Source organism: Orussus abietinus, unplaced genomic scaffold, assembly GCF_000612105.2.
Source record: "Orussus abietinus isolate OABI.00-Male unplaced genomic scaffold, Oabi_2.0 scaffold175, whole genome shotgun sequence".
Lineage (NCBI taxonomy): Eukaryota > Metazoa > Arthropoda > Insecta > Hymenoptera > Orussidae > Orussus > Orussus abietinus.
The window spans coordinates 140,508-151,993 of NW_019394327.1; the positions used below are offsets into that span (position 1 = coordinate 140,508).

The following is an 11,486-nucleotide window of genomic DNA, read 5'->3' on the forward strand; positions in this document are numbered from 1 at the left end:
GACCGAGCCGGGATCGACGAAGATTTAATCAAGATCGGTGCAGATGATTTTTTAAAATCACGAGTTAAACGCAGAAGAGATGGAACTCGGCCGAGTTAAATATGATTACTTCTTCCGTAGTTTCGCCGCGTTTTCAGGCGAAGGGGAAGAAGGAAAGAGGGGGGTTAAAAATGTTTCTTCCAGGAAAAGGAGAAGCTCCCAGGTGAGCACCGAGGGGTCCGCCTTCGAGTTCGCCTTCGATTTCACCCTCTTCGGGTTCCGCAACGAGACTCGAAGTCCAATTCCAAACTCGAGAAAAAGCTCGTCCATTCACGGAGAGGAAAGGCACCTTTGTCGGAGACTCCGAGCTCCATCGGAACTCGACCTAAGATCTCCGACGAGTCGAGTGCGCGCCTTAAAAAAGCGGAAGCAACGGGGTGCGGATCCCTCGGCGAGCTTTTAAAATTGTCCTTGGGAGGAATTTAAGAGGGAACTTTGAGCGGCCCAGATTCAGCCATTGACGCGTCCACGTTTTATTTTCTGCATTTATTAACGTCGAGTGGTAATCACTGTCGTGCCGTCGATAACTCTGGCCCGGTTGCGAAGGATCTTCCTGTCGGTCCATTGTTCCGCGGAGGATGGCAAGTTTTAAGCACCTTCCTTTGAGAGTTTCCAGAGGAGGACGGAAAAAAGGACCCTGGAGACCGGCGGTCCCTCGAGAGTTTTCCGATCGTTCGGCTCGCCCTGTGATCGATTTACTTTCAATTTGCGTCGAGGGGGAGTCGCGGTTGCGCCGTTCCGCCTCGAGGTCAAATTAATTCAGGCGCGAGGCGAAAGAAATCTTTTCCGAGATGTTTTTTCGGGATTGCGGACGCAGAACGAAGGGGCAGACCTCCTCGTGGAGGTTTTCGCGCGTTTAGGAGCCGGCACTCGTAATTGTTCGCCTTTGTCGCGTAAACTCGGCCCTCGTTCGAGTCACAACCCGGCGCGACGCGGAAGCTCGAAGAAAGCTTTCCACGGGAGGAAAAAGGGAGGCTGGATAGGAGGCACGGGGGCGAGACAGAAGCTTACCCTCGGAGAAAAGTCTCGGGAAGAAAAGGGGAGGTTAAGAAAGCTGGACGCCTCGTAATTACGAGAAGTAGGTCGGCCGATCGTGGAGTACCGAGTACCGAGACTCCGACCCGATGCCGCGGTCGTCGATTGCACTTGCTTCTACGTCTTTGTACTGCTTTTTTCGCACCTGCTTTCACTGCAGCTTGACGGGGAAGGTACATCCCTCCAAATTGGTCAATCGAACGAGGGGTTGCGATTTTTTTTCAGGGGAGATACAGGGGTTTGAAGCGATTTTCGAGGGGGTCCATGATGTTTTCAGCCCGTTTTCGGGCTGCCCTGTCCGCGATGAATTTTTTTTACACCTGCAATCTCTTCAGCACGACGAGGAAGGTTCTTCTCTTCAAATTGGTCTATCAAACGAGCTCGTACCCGCTCTATACACGAGGAAGCCATTCATGACCGCCAGTGTACCTCCTCGATTTAATTAATAAATTGATAAAACTCGCTCTCGTCGACGTCGACCCGAACGACGGACTCCGCCAAGAGGATAGCGAGAGGTCCCATCTGCGTTTGTCGATTTAATTTGCGCAGGATTGCTCGGTCGCCATGATTACGCGTTATGCGTAAATTCGGAACGTCCTTTATGGCGCGAAACAGATAGATAAACGATGATCCGTTTACCCATAAACTGGAGCCGCCTTTACGATATCGGCTTAACAATGCAAATCTGGCTAGATAAATGCCATTACACTTTGCCGAATCTGTCAATCGGGAAATATGATCGAGACGATCGGAATAATTGTTGCCACCGTTTCTGACCGTGCCCCCCGAACGTGCCCGAATTTAATGAATCCCCCGGAAAATCGAGTCGCCGAGTATTTGTCGACTGTTGACAAATACTCGGTTATCCCGTCGACGAGCAATCTTCCCAAGCACGGACCGTGTGTGCGGATTCGTCCTTCCATGTTGTACATTTTTCCCAGACATCCAGTCGTACCTACATCGTCCCGGTAACTTTCGTCAGTTACGTCCGCTACATTGCCCCCGACTCGTCGGTGGAAAAACCGTCCCTAATAAAAAAAAGTCGACGTCGAGGACGAAGTCGTGCATCACAACGATAAAGCAACGCGCTCGGTGGCGAAATTCTCGCCACGAGGGTGCGAGAAAACAACGAGCTACGATCGCTTCCTACGAGGCCAGTTTCCCCGGTGGAAACTGACCGCTGGAATGGCCTAAGCGGCCCAGTAAACGTTAACTTTTATTGTCTTTACGAGTCCCGGACAGCTCTTAACAGACTTTTACGGAAGGACCACCTGAATTACGCCTGCGATTATTTGACATCACGAGCAACCATCGCTGGCTCGTGCCTCGCCCAAATCGCCGCTTTATCCGCTCGCACGTAGGAAAGCTTTCATCCATCCACGCCATCGATATCCCCCAATTTCCCCATAAAATTGCATAGACATATGCGTAAGAGATTTCCAGCGAGAAAAGTACAGCTTTGAAGAGATTTTTATTGAAAGATCGGTCTCGAAATTCGAGACGATTCAGGATCCAATATGGCCGCTCGACGCGCCGGAAGGGGCGTCGGTCGGCTTAACGCGCAGCAGGAGGTGTCGCCGCTTCTCCGATGGTGCAATCCCTGTAATTGGACTAATCACGAGATGCAATTATTTGGAATTAATCGAGATAAACCCCTTAATTAACCCTGCGTATGCAAGCGTCTCTATCGCCTGCCTTCGTTACTTGCCGCCGTTGTCTCTTCCTCAGTTTCCGGTATTACGGGCGACGCGCTCATTGAACGTATACGTACTTCGACATTAACCTCGTTATAGCGTTAACCGGATGCAGTGAAGGTAGTTTTATATCCGCGATGTCTATTTTAACAATCGTGCCCGATTTACCCGATGCAACGCCACAGCTAATAATTAATCCTCCGTTAGCGGTCTCGGAGGTTCTCTCCTTCCGCACGTAGTCGGAGTAAATGTCGCAATTACACCTTGCGCGGGTAATTCGGTCGGGCGAGATTTATCGAGCTTTTTCTCGGCACGGCTGATCCGACTTCCGGCACATACTAAATTCCGACTCGTCCTTTCCGACTGTTTCAGAGCAACAGGAGCCAGCCAGCTATCGGCCTAAAGCAGACACCGAAGACTCGGGTAAGTTTGCTTTATTCACTCCCCTTGTTTCCCCCGGAAACGGAATTTAAATATATACTCGCGAGAGTCCGCGGAGTATGATTAGCCGGCGGGGACGAGTTTACGAATCCTCATTCGATGCGAAAAAGCTCCTTGTGTGGGAATTGCGTTCACGGTTTGTTCCCCACTTTGGGAGAAATTCAGCGGGGATAAAGCTGCCCTTCATGACCCCGTGGGAAATTCTGTGGGGTAAGTACAGGCAGCGAATGACCACTTAAACCGAGGGCCGGCCAGACGAATGACCGCTATTTCTCATTTTGAGCACGGCGAATTGGTCGCTTCCGGGGTAAAGGGTTATCGACTCTCATCGTCGGACGTCGTCGGAAATCCCGGGGTACCTCCGATTTCCTTCGATACGGGACAGCTAAATTTCTTTTTCCCCGACAACCCTTTCTTCTCCATCGCGCTATATCGGTCTCGCATTCGGGGCGAAGGTTCGACGCGTTGTTTTATGCAAAGAAGCTCGCCGGCGTTTTCTCCCTAACCATAAAATGTTCCATCGTTTCGCCGCGACGAGAACGTCGTTGCTCAGTGTACCCATATTACTTCCCATATAGCAATCCCGCGGGAAGTAGTAGAGGATTAAACAAAGCCACTAAATGACATACTCCTCGGCCGATATAGCGAGCCGTACAGAGCGAAAGCTATTGCGCACAGCTAGAATGCGAGTTCGTCTTCCTCTTCCCCGTCCCTCTCTTTCCCTCGCATACATACTTGTCTCCGTTTCCCTTTATCTCTTTTCCTCCGTTTCTCTCTCTCTCTCTCAGCCCGTCCTGTAATCCCCACTGGGCCTACTTTCCGAGCGTGGAAAGTAGAACGGACAGGCGTATCAACGGAGAACCGTAGGGCACATCTAGGGAAAAAGGAGATGGAAAGGGAGGAGAGAGAGAGAGTTTCCATGGAAAGCAGGAGCAGGCAGAAGGGGCGCCGGATCCATAAGAGATTAGGGGAGGAAGGTGGAGAAACCCTTGAAAGAGAGAGTCGAATCCACGGGAGATCCGAGGAAAAAGGGGATTCTGAAACTACCTTGAAGAGCGGAAAAGGGCCTTGAAGAGATCAACAAGGATGTACTTTGCCACGTTTTCAGCTTTAAATATATTAGCGAGGGTTATCGGTCGGGTAAACCATTTCCTCCCTTAGCCGTTTTGGGTTGGATGGGATTTCTGGTAATTTACTGTCAGGGGGACTCCGGAATGAAATCTAATATTTATTTGGAGTTGAGGAACGCGCATCCAGGGGGAACAATGGCTACCGCGTCGCTAATAGGTGGGAACAAACGGCCAGGATTTCTCTCGACGTTTCCCCTACCCCCTAACTGGCGGATCCACCCCTTCCGTCTAATTTAACTACCTGGTCTAAGATTGTGCCCCGAAGGCGAGCAGACATTGCCGGCTCGTTTCCCCTGTTAGTGGAAACACCCTGCAAACGTCCAGCCAGGACCACCCCTGATAGCCCTTAACACCCCCGCGCTTCCGCATGTCATTAGTGCACCCGGCTCTGCGATACCGCCACAGTGGCTTTATCCTCGTATAAACGCAGTTCGAGGTCCCAAATCCGATTCAATTTTCCCTGAAAACACAGAATCCCGGAATTTTAGGGGTGCACCGCCGCGTTGATATCGCGGTTTACGGCGCTCTTGGAGCAGCCAGTCTCGCTTTATGAGAGGCCAACTACCCTCGCGAACTGCCCCTCCAGACGCCTAATCGGCCAGTATCGGCTCATCGAAAATGAATTTTCGGCAGTCAGCGATAACGTTCAGAATCGCAATTCTGGGAGTCCAGAGATATCCCGGCATCTTCTGTCATATTCACGACGGGAGTAAAAGCTCCTCTGGGAGCCATCCCTCTCGTAGTTTCATCTCGATCCTGGACTTTACAATCCTCGGAATCTTCGAGATTTACAGGCGTGGAAAATTTCATAATTTCCCCCCCGTTTCCACCGTGCCCCTTGGGTGGAAAATCATCGGAGCCGAGGTATGGTCAATCCCTTCTTCAAGATCTTCTTCGAGGCCCTCTTCGTGCTTCTTGCTCTCTTTCTTCCAGATGAGAAGGACCAACCCCGAAGACCTCGTCGCGGACTTTTCTTCGGGGCTGGTCGGGAATCGATCCTGGAATTACAATTACAAATCACCTCGGGACTGCTCGCGGATATGCAAATAGTTGGAAACAGAGAACGCAGTCGCGTTAGGCCGCAGAGCTGGACGGGCACCTATTCGATGCGCTCTGAATTATGTTCCTACTTCCTGTCGCTTGCACCCCCTCTGTACGGGGGTGCGGGGCCAACAGCCTCCAGGATCTGACAGAAACGCAGACCGGTTAATGAAATGTACCGGGTGCTTCCGTCGCCTCGCGTTCAGACCATTATTTCCGGCTCGCGCTTCGGCGTCGCTCAATCTCGAACTCGACGACGACGTCGCGACGCATCGCCAACTTTGTCACCGGGGAAACCGTTCCCGGGAACACGTCGTGGTTATTGTTCGACTAGACTTGAATTCCCAGGATTAACTTGTTAGGGCGACTTACTCAATTCGGGGGTCTCGCGGAAAGGGGTGTAAACGGGGTTACGTAAATTGGCCCCGGCGCGGTGTACGTTTCCGCTTGACATTTAATAATCTCTGGAAAAGAGGGTGGCAGGATTTCTCCGATTTTTTCGCTATCTTTCCCCCGGAACAAGGGTTGAACCCGAGTCGGTTGAGCGGAGGGCTCGTATCCACGTACTATCCGCAATATAGTATCGAGCGAGCGTCATTTGTTTCGTTTACGATAAAAGTGGAACAACAGGGTACCTCTCGTGCACAGGGCTGGAAGGGGATTGGTCGATTCTCCCCTAATGCTCTCGTTAACGGCCGCTAGCAGGAAGCCACTTTCCGATGGAATAAACACCCCGCAGGAATATTACCTGCAAAATGTCCTCAGGGTGTACTACCAGGCTAGCCCTTAATCTAAGGTAGGAGTCGCTCCTTGGCGCGGTACCATTTGTCAGAAGGTGTCGCCAACCCCGGAGAGGGTGTAAACGGGGTGATACCTCTTTAAAGGGAAACACGACGAGTTTCTGGATTCACCGGTGGGAAATAATTGAGAAAAATAGGAGCACCCGACAAGGAGGCGAAAGGGCACATCGGTGAACAGGTGGAAAAAAGAAGGACCCGGCACTCGGTCATTCGGACCGCAACAATGGTATCAAACGAGCGTCATTTCTGTCGTGGGAAACAAAAGCGGAGCCAGGGAGCCTCTTTCATTGCCTTTGGATATGAGGCGAAACCCCGTGATTGGCGGGTTCTCCTCTTTGCCCTGGCTTTTATTCCGGTCCGACCGGAAGCCTTCAAAATTGCAGACCGCTGCATAGAAGAGGGGAGTGGGAGAGGGTCCGGGGGGAACATGAGGGAAGATCAGAGAAAGTCAGGGGAAATACTAAAAACAAGGGAAATGATTAGAATAAGGAAAATAAGGAGAAACTCGATGGAATATCCCATCGGGAGTGTCGGGCAGTTCTCGCCGTTTCCAGGGGCGCTCTCCGAAATTCCCTCTGCGAAGAAAAATTTCGAAAGAGGAGTACAGAGGCTAATGGGTATCGATCCGATGGGTATCGATTCCGCGGGGGCCGAGTGAAATTCGCGGGGAGCTCGGAGGCCGTTTTCCGGCGGCGGAGTGCGGAAAATCGCACGAACTCGTTACGCGAAGTGGTACGCGCCAGCGGAGTTTGCCCATCGGACGGGATGAATGGACGGAAATTCTCCGCTTTTCCCTGGCCCCGCCAGCCTCGAAGTCTCCTTCCTTTTCCCTCGCTTCCGCCGATGGGGCAGCATAACGCTTTGTTTTACGATCGGTCATCGATAGGTCTCGTCGGGGTTTCGCGCCCAGAAACGAGCTTTCCTCGGGGGGTGCCGAAGAGGGCGCTTTTCCGCACCTCGGGAAGTTTTCTCCACCCTCTCGCGATGCACGAAGGGCTTATGCCGTATACCGGGAACACGTCGATGGCTTCGAGAAACGACGTCGTATCTTTCAGCCGAGCTTCCGACTCGACGCGCCCTCGAAGGAAGCTCAGCTGTAAAACCGCTCTCCCGTAGGTTGACTCGTGTAAACGAGATGTCTCTTTTTCCGCGAACCAGGACGTCTCCTGGATGGCCGAGTCCTGGTTTTCCCACCCTTAGAGCCGATTCCTGGCGCGGAAAGCATGGATTACTACCTCCGGAAAATGCATCCGCAACCCGGACGGAAGGGGGTGACTCGTGGACTCGAAACTGCAGGGGCAAAAAGTTAATCCTCGGGACGTCTCGCGGATGTTTCCCCGATAAGTGAGGAACGAGGTCGAAGAATCGGGGAAGTGGAGGAGAGAAGGCAGGGGAAGTTGCAGGTCCAAGTTTCGACCCCTAACGAAACTTAATCTCGGCCCAACCTCCAGCCCTTCCGAGCACTCCTTGGAAAAGTTGGCACCGTTTTTCTTAACTCCCGGAAACGACTGCGTTCGGAAGTATCTCCTCGCGATAAAAGGAGATCTCCGGGAGAATTAGCCCCAATAGATTCCTTGAAGGAGTGTATGTGTTTATTCCGTTCCTGGTACTCGGATCTATGTCAGGAATTTGCAATAAACGTGGACCTGGAGCAATCGAGATTACCGAAGGGAACGAGAAAGGAACGCTCGCTGCATTACTTCCTTAACGAGCTGCTTTGAATCCTGCGACATAATTTACGCGGATTATTCATTCGTTCGGGACTAATCACCTACATTTTTCCGGAGGCGATCGGAGAATCGGAGGGAACAGAGAGGGGCGATAATTAAACTTCATTTAAGCTGCTTCTCTGCTTCGAGACGTAGAAGAATATTTGTGATCAAATTGAGGCATGGGTCGATCATCGAGGAATTTATTCTCCAGTTGTTCTTGTCTTCCTTACCCAATCCCTATGTCGATATCCAATAATACGGGGTAAAATGTCTCAGTTCCTGAATTTTTTCCCCCATTGGAGAACACTTGTATCTTAAAGGTGTTCTTCTCTCACGTCGGTGCAATTACTGGTGGTGCGTCATGGCGCCGGACTCCCAGAACCCCGGGTATTGGTTTTTGCCGTTTTCTCCATATATTAGCGTGGCCACTCGGAAAAGGTGAAAGCGCGGAAACGCGTCAACGTCGGGTCGGCCGAAAGGGTCGACTCGAAAGGGTGGAGTACGCGGTTGGCGGAGTTGGTGGCGACCGCCGAAGGGGTAGTTTTATGTTCGGAGTGGCTCGGTGGTGGGACTCGCGTCGAATTTACGGCACTTCCGGGAAAGGAGACGGCTGTTCTCGAACGACCACCTCCACTTCCGGCGGGACGATTCGCGCTTCGACTCGACGGCGCTCGACCTCCTGCTTTTTATTATTACTTTTTTATCTCCATCGCGCCAACCCGAAAGGCCCTTCTTCGCCCTCCTTCGCTCGGCCGTTTTTCGTTCCTTGGCGGATTAAATATTTTCCTCGAGACCGCGGCCGCCTCCTTTTGTCTCCCTTGTTGCTCTTCGTCGAACCGTTTTCTTCTCCTCGACGTTTTCTCTTTTGTCTCGCGGCCTCTGCCTCCGACTCTTCCGCGCCCCTGGCGGCTGAGCATCTTCTCTTTTTCTCCGTTACAGCTGCAGCTGCACCTGCATTCCCCGTCAACCCGTCAGCTTCCGCGACGTGCGCTAAAAAGCGACCAACGTCGCGCGTCAAGAGTCTCTCTTTCTCTCTTTCGGCCACCTCGACCACGCGTTGAACTCTCCGCGATCGAAGGATCGACCGATCCGCTTCTTCTACCTCTTTGAGCGGAACAACGTCGTCTCCTTTTACCTTCGCCTTTTTCTTATTGCCCACTCGCTTTCTTTCGGCGTCTCGATAAAAGCCGGGAAGATTAGGACCGCCGATTGTGGAAATTCGATGGCCTGTCCCTGACACAATCGTGACTTCTTCTCAAGACCGACCATTACTCTTCGCTCCCTTCAAAGTCCCTCGGGGAAGGCGACAGCTTCCACGGTTTAAGTTTCCAAGGATTTATTCTTTTTTCCTACGGACATGAATTTTTGGAAAGCGAGACCATTATTTCCTTTTTGAGTCCCTGGAACTAGGAAACGCGGAGGAGAGGACCTGCTCAAGGTCGTGGTTTTGATTGTCAAGATTCGATCGGGACCGTCCTCGACATCCGAAGAATCCCGTTTCCAGGATTAGGGGATGGTGAAGTATAAGGCGTCGGCGGCATCGTTGCCGGCGGTTGATCGCTTTTGAAGAATCGAAGAAGAGCGATTTTTCTCATCCTTTCCAAAGGACTCCTCTCACCTCCAGGATACGCTCCAGCTCCTTTATTTTCCAGCGTTTTTCCTTCCGATCGTCCGCCTCTTGATCGGAATTTTATATCGCCCGACTGCTCCTTCCGATCGGTCGAATCGCCCCTTCCGACCGAGGACTTTTCTTGACTGCGATGATTAAACCACCGGAACAAAAGCGGAGGCTAAAAGAAGCGGACAGGTTGGATCGTCATCCTGTACTCATTCTCTCCTCATCCTCGCGAATTACACCTCGCATCGCTCTGGAAAAAAAAAGCCCGAGGAAGCGTCGCGAGGTGCCAAAAAGTCCGGAACGATGGAACGTCTCCCAGCCATCCCGTCATTTTTGGGAGAGTTCTCTCGGCCGGTCCTCCACCCTGACCACCATCCTCGAATATCCCTCCACCCGACAACCCGCCCGTCGGATTTAATCACGACCTAATCTCGAGCATTCGCCCCTAAAATCCTAAACCTCCCCAATTCCCTTGCACCCTGAATGGAGGCGTATCTTTCCTGGTCGTTCACCTGGCTACTACCCCTGGTAATAAGTTCGGAGACATTTTTCCTGGCGTAACGCGCAATCGGGGGAGGTCGTAAACAGGAGCAATAAAGCATCCTAGGGTTCTTCGGGGATGGTCCATTCTTCTCTGGAGTTGGCTGGAGGCGAGTGAACGAATATTGGAATTTTCGGTCAGTTGGCGATCCAACCTATAGCTTTCGGGGCGGCTGTCCAAAGAAGCAGCCGAGGAGGCCGCAAGGAGGAGTCGGAGGCTGGAGTAAACGAAGCCCTTTTGACTTTCTGGGTCAGGAAAGTCGATTACTCGGCGCCCCTGCACCCTCGAGAGCCCCTTAACTCCCTGCAAAGTGTAAACAAGCCACGGGCCTCGGGGATATGTCGATATGTGTACACCCCCGAAACCCGAAGCGAACCGCGACTCATCGCGAAACTGCAGCGCCGGGCTCATTGTCGGTCCAATTCTGCACCGAGTGCATTCGGTATGCGATTCGACTCGCGGATCTCCCTTATACCGCGTACTCTCTGTGCACTTCGTATTGCCGGTACACGCCGGCTCCGTACTCTCTCTTCATCTCCCTCCGAGGCCGAGTGGCGACTGCATGCCGACCTTTACCGATGCACCCTTGCACAGGTGCACCCACGGTTACATATGTGCTTGCGAACGTCATTTCTTCCGGTTTCACATGCTTAGCGCGATTTGACATTTTTTTTTATACAGCCGTAAAGACGTTCCATTTTTCGAGTAGCTTGTTAGGTGCCTTAGTGTCCTGAAAAATGAAAAATTGATTTCGTAGACCGGAGTTCGAGTGTAAATAATTTCATACAATTTTTTCAGAAATTTATAGTTACCTCGAATCTGTCGCGCAGGGCGAAATTCGAAGGATTTTCGGAGATCGGGAAAGTGCTGACGATGCCGAGGTTCTTGAGGAGGAGTCCTAGGGAGGATGACGGATCGGGAGTTTGAGGGCTCGAAGGGTGTTCCGAAAATGTTATGCCACACTCTCGGATAGGTTTGGACGATCGGTCAATGCCAAACCTGTCCGAATGTAACAAAGTTTGCCCACCGATCACGATTGCATTGTTATTGCGCTACTGGGCGTTATCGTTAACGCCGTGGTCAACCATTGCATGGCCGCAATGACCTCGTTACTCCCCGGACCCTCTCTAACGACCCTACCGAGTTTTAACCCGACATCAGATTGTCCATTTGCAGTGAAAGGGGTATAAAGTGGAAATAGAATGTATGATTAGTGGTTTCCTTTATCTGGGATGGACCTCGACTTCCGTTCCACCGAGGTGCCACCTCAAACCGCCCCATTAAAATCAATCCATTGACCAGGTACATAGCCACGTGTCGTACATGGCGCCTTGCACGGACATGGTTGTTAATCCGATAATCGGCCGTTATCGTTTGCTCGATAACGTCGTTGCTGCCGAGCTTTAGGGGTTCGACTTCATCGGTACCGACGCTC

At 51.9% G+C, this 11,486-nt stretch overlaps 1 protein-coding gene across 1 annotated transcript in view; it reads left to right on the top strand.

Moving 5' to 3' along the window:
- LOC105703015 overlaps positions 1–10,978 on the top strand; it is a 64,126-nt gene extending 53,148 nt beyond the window's left edge. The window contains exons 5-6 of the mRNA XM_012431059.1: positions 3,141–3,191; positions 10,850–10,978. Of these exons, the coding sequence (XP_012286482.1) occupies positions 3,141–3,191; positions 10,850–10,978 (180 nt within the window). The remainder of the gene's footprint in view (positions 1–3,140; positions 3,192–10,849) is intronic.
- The last annotated feature ends 508 nt before the right edge of the window (positions 10,979–11,486 follow it).